The sequence below is a fragment of the Mangifera indica genome, chromosome 1 (assembly GCF_011075055.1).
Source record: "Mangifera indica cultivar Alphonso chromosome 1, CATAS_Mindica_2.1, whole genome shotgun sequence".
NCBI classification, from domain to species: Eukaryota; Viridiplantae; Streptophyta; class Magnoliopsida; order Sapindales; family Anacardiaceae; genus Mangifera; species Mangifera indica.
In genome coordinates, this window is record NC_058137.1 from 14,525,097 (window position 1) to 14,548,326 (window position 23,230).

General features: G+C 32.0%; 1 protein-coding gene across 1 annotated transcript; it reads right to left on the reverse strand.

The window, feature by feature from the left end:
• Positions 1–4,887: 4,887 nt before the first annotated feature.
• LOC123216458 (photosystem I reaction center subunit N, chloroplastic-like) lies at positions 4,888–6,560 on the reverse strand. The gene is made up of 3 exons (XM_044636865.1): positions 6,020–6,560; positions 5,565–5,690; positions 4,888–5,069 (listed from the first exon to the last, which is right to left on the reverse strand). The coding sequence occupies exons 1-3, from the start codon at positions 6,314–6,316 to the stop codon at positions 4,980–4,982; spliced, it is 513 nt and encodes a 170-aa protein (XP_044492800.1). The 5' UTR covers positions 6,317–6,560; the 3' UTR covers positions 4,888–4,979.
• Positions 6,561–23,230: the final 16,670 nt, after the last annotated feature.

The window sequence follows — 23,230 nt, forward strand, 5'->3', positions numbered from 1 at the left end:
TGGATACAAAGACACTACCTTATAGGGGTTAGATAACGTACTTTCTCAAGCCATGTGAAGTTTTGAAGGAGTTATCAATGCAGGTATAAACATAAAACACCCTATGAGTGTTTTTACATGTTTATGAATATATGTTTAAAACAGGTACCTAGTTAGGGTTTTTCAGACGTTTTTGTTTTTAAAAATTTTTAAATTCTACTACATTGTCGATTATCAGTGCCCTGAAAACCTTACAATAACTTCTTAAATAAAGCAACAACAAATAAGTTAGGTTGTAAATTGAAACAAATTGAAAGACCAAAGTAGTGGTAGCTAATGGCCAAGAGCTTAAATGTCCACATGCTTATAAAAGTCCAATGGCAACAATTCATTCCTAATGTCTTTATATTACTTGTTAGATAATTATGATTTGATGTTAAGGGCTAAATGGCTAGTAACACTTAGAGATATACTATGGAATTTTAAAAAACTTAGGATAAGATTTACTAAAGAAGATGTACTAATAAAATTACAAAAGGTAGAAGGTAATGAACTATCAATTATTAATAGTACTAGGTTGCAAAAATTGCTACAAAAGGATCAACAATTGGATTTGATTTAGTTAGTAATACCTAAGGTGCCAGAAGTTAAAGTTATGCTACAAGCTATATAGGGTATCAGTGATAAGAATTAGCAAGAGCTAGAACTATTTCTAACTTAGTATAATATTGTTTATAGCAAAAAAAAACTTGTATGCCTTCACCTAAAAACCAGGATCACCAAATTGTTCTCAAGGAAAATGCTCAACCAATAAATGTAAGACCCCACAAATATAGGAGTATATGAAAAGATGTAATCAAAAGGATGGTGAAATAGATGCTTGAAGTAGAGGTGATCAGAAGCAGTAGCAGCCCATATTTTAGCCTTATGGTTTTAACCAAAAAAAAGGATAAAACTTAGAGGTTATGTCTAGATTATAGAAGTCTTTATCAAGTCATCATAAAAAATAAGTACCTCATACCAATAATAGAAGAACTTCTAGTTGAGATAGGAGGTGCAAAAAAATCTTCTCAAAAATTGATTTAAAATATGGATGCTGGTAAATTAGGATACACTAATCATCCATTGAGAAGAATATATTCAAAATACATGAGGGCATTATGAGTTCTTGGTAATGTCATTCATGCTACCTAATGCTCTTTCCATATTTTAGGCCCTTATGAACTTTATTTTTAAGGTGTACTTGAAGAGGTTTGTATTAGTCCTTTTTTATGACATATTAATATATAGAAAAGACAAGCATAAGCACTTACAACACTTGGAATTGGTCCTACACCTTGAGGTAGAATCAGTTGGTGGCCAAGAAAGGCAAATGTTCATTTGGTTGTAAACAGATAGCATATTTGGGGCCATGTTATTACGATGGAAGGAGTAATCACTGACCTTAAAAAGATTAGGGCAGTAAGGGATTGACCAACACTTAAAACTATCAAACAGTTAAGGGGATTCCTCAATCTTATTGGCTATTATAGGAAGTTTGTCAAGGGTTATGGTAATTTGGCTAGGCCTCTCATAGAGTTGCTTGAGGATACTATATTACAGTAGACTAGCTTAGCGTAAGATGCTTTTAAAAAATTGAAAAAGGTTATGATAACTACACATATTTTGGCATTTCTAAAGTCCTTTAAGAGGTTTTTGATTGAGACTTATGCAATTAGGGAAAACATAAGAGTTGTTTTATTGTAGGAGAGACATCCTATTGCATATTTAAGTAAAGCACTATTACCTAAAAACCAATTACTCTCTATTTATTAAAAGGAAATGTTAGCCATCCTTTTATGTTATAAAAAAATAGGAAGCTTACTTGGTTAATCACCCTTTCACCATCAAAACGGACCACCAAAGTTTGAAGTATTTACTAGAACAAAGGGTTACAACCCATCTTAACAGGCTTGGGTAGCCAAACTTATGCAATTTGACTATGACATAGTTTACAAGCAAGGGAAAAATAAGGCTACCTAGAATAGAGTTAGAAATTCATAGCTTAATCACTCAAACTTTGCCAATAGGAATTGAGGAATCATGGGCAGCCGACAAACAACTTTAGACAATTATACTAGCTAAGTAGTATGACTACAACACTTATACGAAGTATTCCTAACAGAACAACATTTTTAAAAGGCAGGGGAATTTTATATTAGGGAGGATAGTAGCCTTAGAAAAGACCTTATTTCTCTTTATCATGATTCAACAATGAGGGCCCACTTAAGGGTTAGTGTTACTGCAAAGAAGTTGACTTCTATTATGTATTAGAGGGGCCTATGCTAAGATGTTAGAAACCATGTTAGGAGTTGCTTTATTTGTCAAAGATATAAACCAAAAAATATGGCTTCCCCTGGATTATTGTAGTCTTTTCCTATTACATCTGGGGTGTTCTAAGATATCATCATAGACTTTATTGAGGGCTACCAAGTTGCATGGGAAGTCAGTGATTTTTGTAGTGGTCGACAACTAACAAAATAACATTTATGGGCTTGCACTACCCATTTTCAATAATTACATTTGCACAGTAATTTTTAGATAACGTATACAAGCTTCATGAAATTCCACAAACAATTACAAGTGATAGAGGGATAATATTTGTGAGCTCTTTTTGGTGAGAGCTCTTTAAATTATAGGGGATGGGGTTATAGTTATCAACAACCTACCATCCATAAATGGATGGTTAAATTGAAGTGGTGAACAAATGTTTAGAAAATTACTTAAGGTGTATGGCTGAAGAGCTTCCATATACCTGGTACTCGTGGCTATCATTAGTTGAGTTTTGATATAATACATTGCATCACTCAAGCATTGGAATGTCTTCTTTTGAAGAATTTATACGACTACCCTTCTCTTCTACATGTGCTTTATTTCCCAAATAATTCCAAGGTAAAGGTGGTCGACACATTCCTATGATCCAGATAGTCAGTATTGCAATTTTTGAAACAACATCTTACAAAGGCTCAAAATCGAATGAAATCCTTGGCTGATTGGGTTAATTTGTGCCTACAACCATATTGGCAAAGTACCATGCATCACAAAAACCAGAAGCTTCAAGCGAGGTACTATAGCCCATATCTGATTTGGGATTTTATTGGGGCAGTTGTGTACAAAAATCACCAGACGCAAGAATACATGATGTCTTCCATGTGCCTCAATTAAAAGCTGTGCATGCACTAGTACAAGCTTCGTCGCCTCGCCCACCTATGGCTTCATTTTCAAATCGCATTCCATAAGCTATTATTAGTCAATCAATGGTAAAGAGGAGGAATGAGGCTATAGCTCAGGTCTTGGTGCAATGGCAAGGGTTTTCCACTAATGATGCTACTTAAGAGTGTGTGTGGATGAGATGAGGCATAAATATCCAACTTTTTCCCTTGAAAGCAAGGTAATCGAAGGGAGGAACGCTGATGCGCATATGAATCATTTAGTTGGAATGACGTCATTGATAATTAAATGAGCCTTGGAAACACGTCATATAGAGCAAATGAGTAACATTGTCATTTGAGTGGGTTATATGCCTTGTTTAGAAAATGCCTTCTATTTTCCTTTTCTATTTTTATTTTTGCATTCAGTTTTCCTTTTCCGTTTTTGTTTTTAAGGAAGATAATGATGCTTATGGAAAATTTGTTTGGATATTTTTATAAAGGTGAGATCCCATATAATGAATTATCGAATAAATAAGATTGCAATTGTTTTTTCTTATTTTTCTCTCTATTCTACTAGTCTGGTGTTCTCTTCCTTTCTTCTTTTGCTATTTGTCTCTTGTTCTATGTTCAGGCCACATATGGAATTTTATAGTTTAGTGATAGGAAAAGGACTATTTCCCACCCAAGTTTTAGCTAAAATTCAAAATCAAACCTACAACAGTTAAAAAATCGAAACTCTCAACTATGACCCAACTTCTATTAACTTTTTTTGTTAGAAATAAGGATAAAATGGTTAATTTATTGTTTATATTAGAAAAATATAAAATTTGTTACTTCCCCCTAGGTCTTAGAAACCAACATTTCACTTTTGCATAAAATTTTTAAACTTTAAAAAGTAACATTTTCACCCCCAAACCTAGGGCTTCCATATTTTTCAAACTCAACCACCCTCAGAACTTTCAAAAATAGCAGTTTCACTCCCACTCTTTACCTTCAGTGTTATCTTTGGTCTCTTCCTTCTCTTGGTGTGACGATAGGTAGTTTAAGGTAGAGATCTTTGTCTCTTTGTCATGTGGTGCAACGTAGAGATGGAAATCTCTTCGTTGCATCAACGTGGATTGAAGAGATGTCTTTTTGTCGCACTATTGTACAACAAAGAGATGTTGGGCTATGGGCGAGAATTTAGATTTTTTAACTATTATAAGTGTGATTTTGAATTTTAGCTCAAACTTGAGTGATAATAGTCCTTTTCCCTTTAGTGGTAAAATGAGATGACTGCTTCCCCAAAATCACATTGGCTGTTGACGGGACAGAAGTTTGCAATTCGCTTCACCAATAGTAAGATTGTTACCCCCAAGAACTAGTATAGTCCCCAGTGAAGGTTTTTAATGGTGTAATCATTGACTCAGGTCCGCATTAAAGAGTCGTCTGTCTTTTGGAAAGCGAGTTTATCATTATGGATGTATAAAAAAGATGATGTCGTGATTGTAGTGTAGATAGATGGACACTCCATTCAGAGCCAAGTAAGCCGTTATTTACTGAAATTATCATCGGTATATCTTATATTATTATGTATCTAAATAAAATGTTCGCCACCATATGTTTTCCGGACAAAAACCATTGTAGTATTCTTCAAGATACTGTTGAACACCACCGGGTTCCTCATCAAGAATCCACAGAAACTTGGCAAATATATGAAAATGTCACGGCAAGAGAATTTCTAAACAAAGAGATGTAAGCTTCCATTAATATGAAACCACATACATGGTGAAAATTAATAGATAAAAATATTATCAGAGTTTTCCCTCTTCACCATTTCCAAAAAACATTGGAACCACACTTGTACTTATCCTTCCCTTCACACTCCAACTGCAAATCATCAGAGATGAATGGCACTTTCTGCATAAAATTATAGCAAAGAATAAAATGTTTGATTTTTGAATCGAAATTAATCTTCAAAACTAATATATAATTAAAAATCAAAATGATATCTCAATAACTCTATATCTGAGAAAATATGTATTAGGCCAAAGATCATTGTTTTCAGTTACCAAAGATTCTAGAGTTTGGAAAGGACACCAACTTAAATTTCAGGCTAATATATATATAATATGTTTTGTCTTATACTGCTTTTTTTTTTTTTTAAATCATTGTATATGAGACTGTTTTTAAAATATTTCGCACCACTAGTTTTTGTCAAATTCTCCGTTGTTGACTATTTTCAGAAACAATTTTAACTTGAAACTAGTTCTGAAAGTCGTTTTCTGAAAATTTTCAGCCAGATAATTCCTCAAAATTTCTCGTACCCAGAAAAAATTAAGAAAAAAAAGTATTTAGATTGTAAACCAAACATGATTTTAAGAAACAAATGGCAAAAGCTCCAGATTAAAAAACCTTCTGCTTGGCAAGATCTTGGCAGCCAGTGAAGTTCTCAGGAAATTTGCAGGTGCCAAATTCAACAGTGTAAGCTCTAGCAAAGTTTGCTCCACTTGTAGCCAATCTCTTCCTGTCATTTAATTCCTGAAACAATGACATGTTTTTGTAAGAAATTAAAAATAAAATAACATATAATACAATCAGAATCAAGCTAGCACATAAGGAGACATTAATATTTTATTCTCTCCAATTAAAATTGACGTGCAAACTCTCTATACAAGAGCGAAATCCAAATTCCAGGAATACTAATCCTACCACTTATCACACACTGAAGAAAAGTTCAAAGTCAACAAGAATAATAAAACTAAATAAGTATAGTTTAATCTCTAAGATTTTTTTTTTCCTGAGATCAATATTTTCTTGGAATGAGATACAGAATCCTTAGAAACAAGCAAGCAAGCAAGGAACCAAACCTTGTTAACTTTACTCTTTTCAAGGTACTGTTCAATGATGCCTGCATTAGCATAAGAAGAAGCAACACTTGTTGTGAAAAGGGTAACTGCTAAAATCGCCATTGCAGCTCTTGTTGCTTCATTTCCTTTTGGTCGTTTTGGCGCAGAAGCCATTTGAGCCCTGATCACAGGCAGCTTGTTGAGGTTTGGAGATGCCCCAGAAGGCATTGAAGCAAACTTTGAATTGAGGTCAGTGGATACCGCAGCGCCAGAAATGGCATAGCTGCAGGCCAAAACACCAGAGTTCATGGCTGCCATTGAGCCCAAAATATCGCAAAAAAATGAAAACCGAAGAGACGGAAAAAATGGTTGAGGCTTAAAGAGTAATTTGGTTTTATGAGATTGAGGATGTTTGACGAAGAGTGATGATGTTGAAGGATGTTGAATGGGGATAAAAGATTGTGGATGGAGTTTGGATTGGGTGAGATTGCCTCACCCCTATTGGTAAACCTAGGCACTTGTGGCTGATTGCAATCCAAAGGTTTGTGTAGACCATTACTTTGAAATCAGAATATGCGTCTAGTATCTCCTGCCCGCCTCCAAAAAAGATTACATGGCTGGTATAAATGAAATATTACAAAAACAAATAAATAAGGGTATCCCAAATATAAATTATCAAAAAGATTTATAAGAGGTAAACTAGAAAATGTTATATATATATATAATTATATATTATACTGATATGACAGTAATAAAATAATATTAACATTTTTTTTTATTTAAGCCAAAAAAATTATTTTCATCCAAAGTCTGATGTATTGGCAAAGTTTTATCTATTAAATTTTAAATATTTATTTATAAACTATTAAATTTAATGATTTCCATTAAAGACCGCGTAAAATTGTCAACCTATGTTTTCTTCTCTTCCACGTGATTCTCATTCTCATTGAACACATCAAAACTTGTAAAAACCCTTCAGTCCTCTTTCTATTTGCCTCCAATTTCTCATTAGCCACAACATCGAGAAACCTCACGTACTCTTGGGACACAAAAATGTACCGTGCTCTCCAAAGAGCACCTCCAGCCTTATCGACGTCGTTATACTCAATAACAACAATCAACAATTTGAACCGAAATACCAGATCATTTGACATTGAAGTTGACTCAATGGAGTGAGTTGGTTCAGTGGGAAAGAGGAGGGAGATGAGTGAGTTAACATCAACGAGATAACTTTCGACAGTGATGACACAATTGGAGACTTTGTTGATTTGGTAAACTAAGTTTGCTAGTTTAAATTGTTGGATTAATGATTAAAGCAATTTGATTTCAATTAAATTTGCTAATTAGCTTCGTTTTATTTCCTGTATTGATTAAATTTGCTAATTTGCTAATTGTTGAGTGTTTGACGCAAAAGTTTTATAATTTATGGAATTTGATTTATGGGATTGTTTGTTCTTTGTTTCATGATTGGTTAAAAGGGAATGAATGGGTATAGAAATTTATTTTGAGATTAGATTGGGACTGTTTTGTTAGTATATGCCCTAAAAACAAATTGTATTGTCAACTTCAAGGTATTTAATCTTGTAATAATATATATGTAATAAGAAAAAAAAAGTTTCTTTTTTCACATTTGTATAATGCTTCAATTTTTATTTATTAATTTAATTTTTTATTTAAAAAATTATGTGTATGTGAAGTGTCAAGATGAAACGGATATTCAAAAGATCAAATTATCAACGTGTCCCATACGTGATGTCAATTGGGCAACGAAATTGAATAGTAGGCACATTGAATATGTTCTGTTGAATATCATGACAAAATATTAGTGCGGGTAATATGAAATTCATACCATTAGAGTATTAGTATGATTAACGATTAGAGAACTATTTTTTGGACATGATCAATTATAATGAATTAGATGAACATTTAATATGTTATCAAATGTAACACCCTCAAATATGTCCAAGGGTACATTACTCTTTTAATCTTGCTTGTATCCATTTGTGCTTAATTGGTTAAGTATGTAAAAATTGTGATGCATGACCATGAAGGATGCAATAGATGAAGATGAACATGCAAACAAGCATCATACATGGAGAAGAAGAAAGAACCATGGCATGCAAACAAAAAGGGAGAAAAGTGAGGAATGTTACCTACTCTTTTGCCTCCTATAGAAAATAGGATGATGGAAGAGCTTCTCAAGTGCAAAAGCCTCCGATGCAAGTCCACCACAAGCCTTATTTCACCTTTGGTCAAGAGACAAGAGAAAGAGAGAGGAAAGAGCTTTTAAATGAGAGAAAGTGTTTTGTAAACTAGATTAAGGTTAGTTCAAATGAACTAAAATCCACCTTTTTATAATAGTGGGTCAAAATATAATTAGCTAATTCTCTTTTTGCCCAACAAATTCTCAATTTGTGCACTTGTAATGCATATATATCAATTATATACGTTAGGCATCTTAGTTTCATCTCACCAACATTTTAACCTTTAAAATGTTATCTTTGCCCCATATAACATTTATATGAATATTATTATCCTTCAGAAGGTGCTAGCCAATCCCGAATAATCAATTCTCACTTTTGATAGTTTGGTTTATTAGTGTGACCCTTTACGTTCATCGTGACATAGTCATGAGTCTCCTTTTGGATGATTCAAAAGACATCCAAAAACCCAATGAATATGGTAAACATCTTGCAATATGTCATAGCCACTAAACCACAATAAAGAAATAGTTCATCGAACCTAATATCCCAATCATATGTTCCATATAGGTAATATTCTTTCGTTGTCAAATCCAAATTGATCTCAAACTCATGGATCATCAAAGCCCTAATTTCGATACTATACGAATTGTCAATTCAAATATTTGAAACTCATCATTATGAACATCCTTTGAATGATTTACATTATACTCTAACCAGAGATTTGATTTCTAATATTTATCAACATTTGCTTCGAAACTCAAATCTAGGTCAACTTAGTAGATATTTAGAATCTAATACATTTTGAGTCAATGGATCTCATCATGAATATCATTCTTCTCTATATACAAATAACACATGACCAATATAGTTTATCCTAAGAGATGTGATTAACCTCGTATATATACACCATACGAATCATGTGTATCCATATCAAATTTGATTATCACATCTCAAGTCAAAGGATTATTTTATACACTAACGATAAGTCATTGACTACAATTTAATGACCATGTGACTTATCGTTATTTGTCATATTTGAAAAACAGTTCTCTAACTATTAATCTATACCAATACCATAATGACATGACTATCATCATCATCCACACTAATATCATCTTATGACATTCAACGAAGGTATTCAATATGTCTACTATGTGATATAATTGTCGAAGTTATGTCACGTTTATAGAAAACAATTTGATGACTCAATTTTTACATTAAGTGAGTCATCTGAACAGTTCACATACATATTTTATATCATCACAAATAAAAGAAACAACTTATGCATATAAACAAAAAAACTGCTTCTTTTATTAATAATTCACATAAATGTACATACAAGATTAAAATACCCTCAAAATCGATAACATAAATGATTCCTAGGGCATACACTAACAAAACTCTCACTTGCACTAGAGTTATTTATTGTTGTATCACACATCTATCTTTTCAAGATTATGGTCCAGCTATACCCTTTGCTTTGGCAAACAAGGGTACCCTTAATATGAACCTCTACTAATTTTCTGCTTGGTAAAAGTGTACCTTTCGTTTTGGTAAACAAGACATTATATTGGAAGACACCAATTTGATCTTAGACTTAATATTTAAATTGAGGTTTTTTAATTAATTGGTCTCATCAAATTTTATCTCACATGTTAGGTGATATTTGGAAAAATATATTCATTCACATCCATCCAACAACATAAAATTAAAAAGTGTCAATATACAACCATAAACTAATGTCAAACCTCTTGAATCAAGAAAGGTCTAACTAGTCAACCTAGGTGAATATTTTGTCTTCGAGTCTTTATCTTTACGTTTATCCTTTTCGCCTCCAATCTTCAATAATTATATGACTTTATTTCCTAGTTAGATTATTCTAAAAAAATACAATAACAACCTAAACTAAAGAAGAATGGGAATTAAGGCAGAGTGCACATACCCTATTTGAGAATTACAACCCAAGGAAAATAAATAAAATAAAAATATTCACATCAGTTCATTGACTGTGTACTAGGCACCACGCATACATACATTCATACATACACATCCAATTAAAATTAAATTTTAACTATTAATTATCCAAGAGTTAAATTACATTTTTATCCTTAAAACTTTGCAAAATAATTGTTTAACCCCAACACTCAAGAAAATTTCAGTTTTGGTTCTAATTCAACAAAACTCAAATGAAAATCTAATTCCCAATCTTGAAAGGCATATAGGCATCTTGGGAGGCATGTTGAGGGCATGATTGAGGACCACTGTACATGGTTTGCACCAAAAACATTCACGACTTAGGTTGAAAAATTGCCCAGCCACGCACAAGTTCAAGGTGCAACGAGTGCACTATTGATAGATTACAACATGGACAAAATTGCCTAGATAGGTGTCATCTAGCAACACACTAGCCCTTACCTCAAGAACCAAACAAGGCAAAGGTTATCCTACCACATCTAAGTGGCCAGAGCTTAAGCCACCACCTCATTGACCTATAGATTAGATTTTGTCCAAACATGCATCATGACGTATAACAACGTAGCAGTGTGTGGCACCACCCTGTTCAATCTTTGTTCCAGCCATGCAAGGTGATGTTTCTAACCTCAGTTTTTTATCTTTCCAATGATGGGAAATCCAAGAGCCACTGTGCAAAGGCAAGTCAATCATTGTGTGAGCAATAGTGGTGTGTAACCCACGCTTACATGACAAACTGACTATCAACCTTGAATTTAATCATGCATTAACAATTAAACTCAAGAAAATTTTAGAAATGATCACTCAATAAACTTAACACATCTTTACATTGTTCTTGAATTTAAAAAATAGTATGGCAACATGATTGCAAATCAATTTTACCAATTTTAGGGATTTGATTATTTATCAATTAAATGCAACAACATATAAAAATAACCAAAATTTGCAAGTACATTTTCATGAAAGTATGTCTAAATGGTGATTCGGATACCACTGTAAGGTTTTAGGATGCCATTAACTAGCAAAGCAATAGAAATAAAAATTTTAAAAATTATCAAAGAACCTAAAACCCATCCTAGATGCCCGTTTTAATGCATAGATTCATGAACATGTTAAATATACATAAAGTGTTTAGAAATCATACCTGTGTTACTAGTTCCTCGAAGATTTCACGTGGTTATGTAAAAATAGTTATCCAACCCTCTTAAGGCAGTGTCTTGGTATCCACACAAAGCACGAATGAGAGACTATCTATAAAAAAGGTTGCTATGACTTCTGTTGACTAAATCTTGGGAATTAGATTAGGACAATGAAAGCTTGCATCAACAAGATTTCATGCATAGAGATGTTTGTTTAGCATGTATGTGTTTTGGATTGTTATGTTAAAAAATTTAACTCAAACTAAACACCTTTATTTATAAGGTGTGCAAGAATTATAAGTTAGGACTCCAATTACTTAAGTGTTAAGGTGTCCAAGAGTTCTTACTAAATTAAGACTCTTAATTCATTGGAAGTTTTAATGCATGGAAATCTTAATCAAATTAGGATTCCAACTCAACCAAAATTTTTTATCAAACAAGGACTTTTGAATTTATTGAAAGTTTTAATTAATAGGAATCCTAGCTAAATTAGGATTTCAACTCAACTTAAATTTTCTATCAAACAAAGACTTTAAAGAATCCTTATTTGACTAAAACACTTTACCTACGAGTTAATTTAACCAGTTGACTCACATTCATCATTTCACCTTGCTCAGTTAGACTCCTAAGTGCGTCTAACCAAAACCATGCAATGCATTTACACGATGCCATATGGCATCTTGGACACCAAATGGTTCTAGTAAAAGCACATTCATATGTTTCTCTCTTTCCATGATCTAAGGTTTGTATCAACCCCTTAATATGTGTGATCTATAAGTTCTCCATCAAATCGATAGTATCTAAATTCAGATTGAATTTAGATATATAGCAAGATTGGCCTCTAACAATGTGTCATGGCCATCTGAATGACAGAGTGTTAGCGAATATATCTAAAAGTTTTTACAACATCACAATTACGTGTAATTCAATCCTTTCATCAACTAATATCTCTCGAGACAAGTCATACAAGTGTGTTTATCTTATTAGTTCTATGATATAAGTTGATACACATTATTAACTTACACAAATTAAGCTACAACCTCATCCTACTGTGGCCAAAGATTCGAACAGTCATGAATGTTGTTTAGCATTCACATATGAGATATTTTCTCTTATGCTCAAGAGTGACGAATCTTTTATTAGTCAACCATAGCCTTCATATATCTCACAATATGGTTGTTCACTACCTTTATGATACCTCTATTACGATGATACGTTGGATAGGATCAAACCATATTGATTCTTACACGAGATGGTCCAACAATCTCAAATCAAAAGATCACATGCACCCGTGGTGTTCAAAGGATTTGTTTCATACACACTAGAGCAATCATCCATATAGATATCGTCTAATGGGGTTAGTTTGATGAACACGTCTACAATGTGCACCCATATGTTGCACCAAACTGTTAGCAAACAGCTTCGACAAGTGAGAACTGTTGCCACTTTTTAATGTGGTCACTTAACACTATGATAATCTCATCACTATTATTGTGCCTTTGGTCATTGTAATGTCGGGATTATGGACATTTCTAGAATGACCATCTAATAGGTGCATAGGGTTCCCATAATCAGTTGTTTAATCCTCTTCGTTACAATTCTATCATTCTAAGGGCATATTATTCGCACAATCATATAATAAACAAGCGTATGAACTAAATAACTATAAATCTTTTTATTAATTAATAAGATAAATTATAACTACAAATATCAAATCTATTGGCTCTAGGGCATCTGTCATAACAGGAACAATCTCAAAGCACACAAAAGCTACGTAGATTTACACAAGTATGTCACGAGCCAGAAATATTTGGTTTTCTTATGACTCAGCAAGCAACATATTGGTCATATCTAATGACGAACCTAACACTTACATTGATGTTGTCTTGAGTATAGATTTTGATAAATGGTTAGATGCGATGAAATCCAAAATAGATTCATGAAGTAAAATCAAGTATAGACTCTGATGGATGCACCTGAACGAGTAAAACCAACATGGTACAAATGGGTTTTCAAAAAGAAAATTAACATAGTAGGTAATGTGCATACCTATAAAGCATAACTAGTTGCCAAAGGTTTCACACAAAAATGTGGCATTAACTATGATGAAACTTTTTCACCAGTCGTTATGCTTAAGTCTATTAGGATTATGTTTGTTATTGTTGTATACCATAACTATGAAGTTTTTCATATGGATGTCAAAACTGTCTTCTTGAATGACAACCTTGTAAAAGACATCTATATGGCTCAACCCGATAGTTTCATTCTTACTAGACAGACTAATAAAGTATGCAAGTTACAAAAGTCCATTTATGGGCCTAAGTAGACTTTCAGAAGTTGAAAAATTTGTTTTGATGTAGCTATACAAGAGTTTGGTTTCATAAAAAAGGAAAACGAGTTGTGTATGTATAAAAAGTTTAATGGGAGCATAGTTGTATTTCTAGTATTGTATATCGATGACATCTTAATTATTGGAAATGACATACCAAACCTACAAGTGATAAAGGCTTGGTTATCCAAGTGTTTCTCCATGAAAAACTTAGGAGAAAAAACCTACATTCTTAGGATTAAAATTTACCAAGATAAAGGACATAAACTGTTTGGCCTAAGTCAAAGCACGTACATAGACAATGTGTTGAAAAGATTTTATATGGAAAAATGTAAGAAAGGATTTCTACCTATTCTCATGGTGTATATCTTTCAAAAGAGATGTGTTCATCTTCATAATTTAAGAGGGATAAGACAAAAGTCTCGTAAGACAGTATGTTTCATACTTGTAAATGTGTCGTATAATCTCGTGAACAACCTATACTTACGTGTTAAATACTATGTTACCAGGATAAAGGACATAAACTGTTTGGCCTAAGTCAAAGCACGTACATAGACAATGTGTTGAAAAGATTTTATATGGAAAAATGTAAGAAAGGATTTCTACCTATTCTCATGGTGTATATCTTTCAAAAGAGATGTGTTCATCTTCATAATTTGAGAGGGATAAGACAAAAGTCTCATAAGACAGTATGTCTCATACTTGTAAATGTGTCGTATAATCTCGTGAACAACTTATACTTACGTGTTAAATACTATGTATCTATTAGAAATAGCATAGTCACTTTAACCTAAATAAAACAAAATACAGTGTTAGGCTCGCAGCACACCAAACTTACTTAATAACACTAGCTCTCTTCGATCCCTCATTTATTAATGTGCTATTTTTCTATATATTCATGATCAAGTCCATTCTCCTATATGAGTGATATGACTGGCCAACCATAACACACGTAATATATAAGTCTTCTTCTTCTACTTGAAATTCTTAATTTAACTTAACTGCTTATTTAGTCATGTTCCATGGATCGAATCATGTATGGTCATAGGTGTCAAGCTAAGGTAGTAACTTTACTTCAACATAAGGTTATCCTTATAAAGTCTCACACAGCGAGGGAGTAAAGATTCATCCTCTCACTACTTCAATTGACGTCTTACTTATGCATACATAGTATGAATCATGTGCTAAAATGTGTATTTTCGAGAATGTCATTCTCAACATTAAGAACTCAAATCTGGTATTCACAAGTTATTTGGACATAAGGAATCCAAATCGATCATTTTCAAATATATCTATCTATGACCTTATCTTGATCGATCATCAAGGCGACATCTTAATTTCAATAATTCTATTCTCAAGAAATTTATCTCTCATTGGTTCACTCTCTCAGCATCACTTTTCTTAAGAATAATTTATCATTTTTGCTAACTCTATCAACACCAAAGGCGATTATTTTTGTGAGTGAGTCAATCTTTAACTTGTGTGACATTGTAATTTCATTGAACCAAAAAATGATATGTATGTAATAAAAAACCCAAGAAATATGGGATGTCAGTTTACATATAAAATAAACTTGAATTTATGGTTTTTTATGTTGTGTCACCAGTACAATATAAAAGCACAACAACTTAGCAATCACAGTCTATATAATCCAAGAAATTCAACACATGCAAGATATACTTTTCTTGGACCAAGCTTAGTCAAAGGATCAATTATTATGTAATGCATAAAATTATATTGTACGCTTATTTTCCTCTTGAAAATAATGTCTCTTAGAACATTATGTCTTGTGTCAATATGTTTGGTTATCTTATAATACAAGATTTTTTATTTCAATAGACAACTATTGTTCCGACAATATCGTTATGTTTACCCAGATTCACATAGAATCTTCTTAACCAAATAATTGCTAAATAGGCTATATATTCGACCTTCATTGTGGATAAGGCTACACATTTTTGTTTCTTATCACTTTAAGATATGAACTCTTTTGGAGTAAGAAAACATAGCTAGAATTTAATTTGCATTGCTCTAAATTACTTCTCCAACTAGCATCTAAATAGCCAATCAAATGTAAATTTGATTCTTAATCACATTAACAACAATCCATAGGGTCTGTTAAATATATTAATATTATATAAATAGTCTTTTAGTGCTCTTCTCGATATTGACTTATATTGACTAACTCACCCAATAATAAGAACAAATGTATGGGCATGTATGCACCATAGCATACGTAATAGATCTAATGACATTTAAATAGATAACTATTGATATTTCTCTATTTCCATCTTAAGTTTTGGCACATATCTGTTAGTTGGAATAATTTATCGTTTGACACAAGAATATCAACAAGTTCATAACATATTATATTGGATTGTTATAGAATTTTTTGAATATTATGCTCTTGTGATAGAGTCAAAAGTTTCTTTGAATAATCTCTCTAAATTTTAATTCCCAATATGTAATCTATTTTTCCACATCCTATGAGTTAAAAGTATGGACAACCATCATTTGATAATCATCACTTATTTCAAATTTGTCATCAAACTCTGTCATATAAACATGATGATCTTGATTAATCATTTTAAAGTCATAAGATATTAAGTCTTATAAAATTTCAAGTACTAGAGTCTAGACAACAATTTTAGGTAACGTTCTTGAAGTTTGCACATTCTATGCTTCAGATCTATAACAACGAGATTTCTATCTCGTTTCACGTAGATTTCTTTTCCAAGTTTTCCACTAAGAAAAGTTATCTTGATATTCATCTGATACAATTCTAAATTTAATTGTGTTACCGTAACTAGAATCAACTATATTGAAATAAATCTTATAAATTGCGAAAATATTTTTCTTTACAATTTATACCTACTCATTAGGTATAGTTATTTGCTATAAAACAAAGTAATATTTATTTATTGAGTCATCTGTCTTATGATTAATTTGTGAAACCCACTTGTTCTTAATGGGTTTCTATCCCGATAGTGAGTCAACCAAAATCTAGAATTTGTTTGTTTTCTACGTATTTCATCTTTTCTTCTAATACATCTCAACATTTTTCTTATCAAGGGATGACTCAACTTTTTTTATAATTTTAGGTTCTTTATCATCTTAGGGAGTGGTTATTAAAAACCTTGTTTTCAATTTAAAATATCATTAGAGAACTTTTGGGCACCTATCCTAGACAATTGAGGATCATTACTCTCACTATTCGAAATAGATTGAAGCTTAATCTCAATGGTCCCACTAGATTAAAATGGACAAAGGAAGCAATGATGGTCACTGTTCCTACTATCCAAAATAGGGTAAAGCTCAATTGCATTCACTCTCATTATCAAGAATAAATGTAGGTATTATCTCTTAGGACTCAACTAATAGTCCTTAAGATGTATCTATCATCATTCTTCTTTCATCTCATTTAGATGAAACCTTTTATCAACATGATCCCTATTAAAAAAAATATTCTTTATGAATGTAGCATCTTTTGATACAATTTCAATTAATCTTTCAGCGAAATCCTCTCTAATGAACACATACCCTTTGGGTGTTCAACATATTTGATAAAGATACATTCCTTTTTTCTTGGTCCTGATTTTTTGAGCTCATGAGAAAAGCTATGGATAAGAACTGCTAATCACTAAAGTTACAATCAATTAACTCAGGTTTTTTACTTGACCATAACTCATAGGGACTGAAAACAACTTATTTAGTAGACAATCAATTAAGTACATATGTAACAATTTAACGTCATATCATCATAAAGTGATATTGATGTTTTGTTTGCACTATCATTGACCTAACCAATTCCAATAGAGTTCAATTACTCATTTCTGCTACACCATTTTGTTATAGAGTTCTTAGAATTATTAGTCATCATACAATTCCTTTTTCATTACTCAGTTCTTCAAACTTTTCAGGCAAATGCTTAAGACTTCAATTAGTTTTTAAAACTATTATCCATTTTGTCTAATTGATTCTCAACCTCAGTAAAATATAGTGTCTAAAGTAGTTTACTGCTCTGACTCATAGGAGATCAAGTGAACAAGACCAAATTAAGCATAGTCATCAACAAAATAATGAAATATGAGATATCTTCTCAAGCTTTACATTTATAGGAAACATATATACCTAAGTATGTAAATTGCAAAGGAAGTCAATTTCTTATAACTTAGTCAAATGGTTTTCTAGAAATTTTTCTAATTGGGCAATGCTCACACGTAAGCAGTTTCTATTCAATTCATCTTAGCCAAATGTGTCTTAATTTAGCATGTCATATATTTGCATTCATATCCATACATATAGAAGAAGCAAATAATGAAAAACTAACATTATAATAATGAAATGTGACAAATACCATATAACCATTCAACCAACAAACCAAATTCATATAAATCAATTCTATTACGTTTTGATAAAATACCCAAAGAAATTCAAATTATATCCTCGTTTAAGAAGAATAAATATTTTGACCAAGATTTGTCGAATAATTAGAGTATATTGGATTTCATGCAAGTATAGGATTCGATCATCTCGCAAAGCTCATTTGCTCGTGTCCATTCCTCTTACTACAACCCTTATGGTGTTGTCTACATGTATCCAATTCACCTTCTTTGGAATTCGACATAAATCTACTAAAGATCCTCTATTATTATCTATTTGGTCAGTGGCTTTTGAGTCCATAATCCTCGTAGGATAATACTCAGTAAATATCATAGTACTAAAATGTAAGTTTCATCACTTTATGTAGAATGAGATAAGATCATTTTTAGCCCTATTCATTCACGAGAGAAATAATTCTCGTTGCTTCTATTGTAACTATTCATTTTGTTTCTATCTCTTCTACCAGTATATTTACCATTCTCCCATTTAAATTCCTTGTTCTTGTTCTTTGAGCATTATATGAACTTTTTCCCTTACTTGGATTTAGGCTACTTACTTTTGAAATTTTTGAAACTCGACTCTATAACGTATGCATGAGTACCAAGTCTAGTTGCCTGAAAGACACTTGACCTCTAGTTCTATATGGTGAGAACTACTAACAAATGTCTTTATATTCTCATTATGGGTCCTATGCACATTCATATGCCCTCACTTGCAACAAGAGATGGCTCTACTACATAAACATATTGTTCATTTATTAGGTTGCACCTAGTTGACTTCAGTTCCATAATCATATTTAACATTCTATCAAATTTACGGTCAATTGCCTTCATTTGGGGCTACAATTCCTCCAAATTTTTTCTATCAAAACTATACTTATAGCATATATAGTTGACCATTATAGGTACTCGTATACCAAATCATTATTCGTGGAACTAGTTAAGATATCACATGAAATGAGTCCTATTTTTTACATACGTGATATAAGTCCACATCACATTTGTGTAAGGTATTATTCGGGTTTATATCCCGCACTCAGTTGCAACTCTATCTTAACCTGATTTACAGCCTCCAGAGTTTTTTACTCATTTATGATATTATGCATTATTAAATTCCACACATTGAAAAATCTATATTCAGTATCATTCTCATTCAAATTAGCCATCATGTCCTAAGATGTTATGGGTTAACTAGATCACAGAGACATATTTCAAATACAACTCAATCAACATAACTAAACACACATCAATTGTTGTAATTATGCATTAAAATTTAAAATATCTCATATAAGGCATAAAATCGAAAGTTTATTATATTTCAAATTATCTTTTATGACTCAAATGTTTGGCATTTTAAAAATCAATCTAATTGTGCCAATATTAATTCTAGATGAGAATTTCACTAAATTTTACTAATCTTAGAATTCCCACATCTAAAATATATAAAATATACGATACAACAAATGCATAATTTATTATGATTAGAACTATTCTATCAACCCGTATCATTCTTAGGGTCACTTTATCCATAATAAAGTATCTATGAAATTTAGGAATAGCATCAAAGTGATGGATTTTCGCTTGTACATTATTAAATGTCGCTCTTTAAGAAGTTGTAATGTATCCACTGAGTCCCAAAATTTTTTGAATTCTTGTCCCAAATAAGATCATTGATTACGGGGTCTAATAGTCATGCATGAATATTATTAGACTATGTACTATCTCTTTTTCAATTAAAATAGTTCTACTAATTATATATATAGTCTCAATATGTATCATTAAATCATCAAATGATCACATCATATACCTAATATGATGGTCCCCAGTCAACAAACTTGTATGAATTGAAAACACATGTTTTTGAAACACTGATATGTGTTTTTGAGAGCTGAAATAAAGTATTATATTTTTTTACATGCTATAGGACCCATGGAACACATTCCATACATAGATCCAAGCATCACACAACCTGCCACACTTCGAAAAAAGGTTTCACGCCCCCAACGAGTCGAAAAGAGTTATTCAGGCACTGCCACATGCCAAAATATGATCCTACACGCCTACATGTGTTGCATCAACGTCGCATATGCCTCATTGTGCTGAAACAGTGCAAAAGCACGTTTTCACCGGCCGCCATGCATTGGGAGAAGACTTTCACGCACTGCCATGTGCTCACACACATTGGTGATTGCAAATGGACCATTGACCTATCAACTATGACCAGTCAAGCTTTGATCGTTAACTAGTCAATTGATTGGGTGGCATTAACCGATTCAGGTTCAATCTGATTTACTTGTTGAACAACGAGTTTGGGTAACCCATTGCCCAAATAGGTCAAATAATCGAGTTTTTTTCAACTAGTTTGTAATGAAGAACCCTAACATTTTTGTTGTCTAATTTGTCGTTTCCAGCCAATCATCGGTGGCAAGACCATAGGGCTTTTGAAGCTCCCTGGTCGACTATTCTTTTTGGATTGACAACAACCTCCAACATCATCAAAATTCGACAAAACGATGGCTTGAATAGTGCTACATAGGTCATAAAGTTTTTACTCTGAATTTGTCGATTCAGGCCAAATTCAATAAGGTTTTTCAATTCAAGACATGTAAAATAAGTCCAACAATCATTCTAGCACATTTCTAACCTCCAATTTCACATAGTTTCGGCCGAATTTAATTTATGCCCAAAACGAATTTTAATTGCAAAATCAAAATTCAAATCACAAAATACATAATTTAATTAACAAAAAACATGGCATATACACAACCTATGTTTTGATACCAATATTGGAAACATTTAAATATACCAAAAATCAGTTTTGTAAATTCAGGTATCTGGCTTCAAGTTTGTGATGAAGCCTATTCGAATATAGCACGAGGTGATGACATGAGTCATTTTCACCATCCTATTTGCCCACATACTGCATTTCTTTTGAGAAACATTCATTTATGTGTTTTAGGTTCCATGGAGAAGAAAATTTTTCTTCTGTTATTAAGAATAGCATTATACACTTTGAGGAGGTAGTTTGGACAATTAAATAGATATCTAATTGCCAATAACTCTCCTACACCAACTGCCTTCGATAGTTAAGTAAACCGGATAGGGTCACCCGTCATAAGTGGACCCAGACCTAATATAATTAAAAATGAAATTATTTTTATCTTAAAAATTAATAAATAAGAATATATTGATAATAAAATCAAGATTATTTTGATAATATTTTAATACCTACGAAGTGGTAATAAGATTACCTTTTATATTATCTGTCATATCACCATTAGTTATAAAAGATTGTTGTAATCTTTTATTACTCATAAATTAAACAAAATAATAAAAATAAATTATCAAAATAATCTTTAAAGTTTAATAACTAAACATCATTTAAAAATATAATAATTATTACTAACTAATGGAACTCTAATCTATTACGAAAATATGTTGAAATTTGAGAAATGTACAGATATTCACATTGCCAGTCCTTAAAAATTGGGATGATAACAGGCTCGAAGATTTTGTTTGGAACCCTCGAGTGGTTCCCATAACCTAAATATGCCTAACCGATTTGTATTCTAATAGTAGTATATAATCTTGATCTTTTTTATTCTATATTTTTTTATTATTTACCATCACTATTTATTTACCATCATATTTTTTATTAAGTCAAAAGATTTATTCCCACCCAAGGTTTGGTGAAAATCCAGTTTACACTTGTTAACTTTTAAAAACCTAAATATCTACATTTTTGTTAAAATTTACTACTATAAATAAGGGTGAAAATGTCATTTAATCAAAAATATTTTAAAAACTAAAAATTTATCATATTTTTTTCCTTTAATTTAAAAATCTAACAATTTCTTTCCACTCAAAGTTTGAAAAGTGATCATTTGTCCTCTAAGTTTTTCTTTCCTAACTCTAGTGACAACTTCGATTCCGACTAACAATCAACCTTCACAATAATCTTCCTCTCTACTAATCTATTAGTGTCACCATCTATTTTTATCAGATGAAAATTGATTCCTCTTCATCTGACAATGAGACAAAGATAAAGAAGAACAAAGATGATTCGTCTTCACTAGCAGATTGGCGAGAGAGGAAGATTACCATGAAGATCAATTGTCAGCCGAAACTAAGATTGTCTCCAGAGAAGGGAAAGAAAAACCCTAGTGAGAAAATGGTCACTTTTTAAATTTCGGATGGAGAAAAATTGCTAGATTTTAAACTAAGAGAAAGAAATGTGATAATTTTTTAGTTAAATAACATTTTTATCTTTAACCCTAACAGTGAATTTTAATAAAATAGTGAGTATTTGAATTTTAAAAAGTAAACAAATGTGAATTTGGGTTTTCACCAAACCTTGGGTGAGAGTAAGTCTTTTGACCCTTTTAATTAATATTAATGTAATGTATGAATCCACTTCTTTTTCTTATTAATTCATGTCAGCAATATATTATGAGAGAAACACATTTTCCATCTTAGCTATGTTAAAATAGTAAGTTGTTTCACTTTAAAATCGAAAACAACAAAACCCCACCTTATGTGTCCTATTTTTCCTATTTAGTTTTAAGGTAATTTTCTCTATTTCATTTAAATATTAATTTTAAGCATACAACTGTATTAATTTTCTTTTATTATTATCTTATTTTTCTTTGTTGTTTTTCTTCTTTTAGTTGTTCTATATTTGCCACACACTGTCACCAACATCACCTATCATTGCCACCAACACCCCCAATGTATATATTACAATTGTCATAACCAACCATCATCACCACCCACCCTACTTCCGCCACCACACTCACCTCCACAAACCACAAACTACGCACTCACCCCAAACACATAACCGATTTATCGGTAAAATACCAGTTGATTGTTGATCAACGGAAATAATTACACTCACCCCAACACACAATTAGTACACTTGAAAATTTTTTTGTTTGGCTTAGTGAAGGTGTTTCTAGCTATGTAGGTGACTTCTTGATGGAAAAAGGTTGGGAGAAAGAGTAGAGGAGCAGCGATGGGAAATTAGGTTTAGTGTTTGAAAAGGTGGGATTTCATGCAGGGCACTTGGTGGTGGTAAAATGTCTTTTGAGAAGACCAATACCTGTGGACTCTGAATAGTTTAAGATGGAACATATTACTAGTTTCGGTTAAGACATCCCTTCATCATCTTATTCCTGAAAAAAATGTTTAGTCTGTTTCGGTTGAGAGAA

Coding starts and splice junctions, on each gene's coding strand:
- LOC123216458 (XM_044636865.1), bottom strand. CDS start 6,316: ATGGCAGCCATGAACTCTGGTGTTTTGGCCTGCAGCTATGCCATTTCT. Junction 5,691..6,019: donor AAAAGAGTAAAGTTAACAAG/GTTTGGTTCCTT, acceptor TCATTGTTTCAG/GAATTAAATGACAGGAAGAG. Junction 5,070..5,564: donor AAGATCTTGCCAAGCAGAAG/GTTTTTTAATCT, acceptor AATTTTATGCAG/AAAGTGCCATTCATCTCTGA.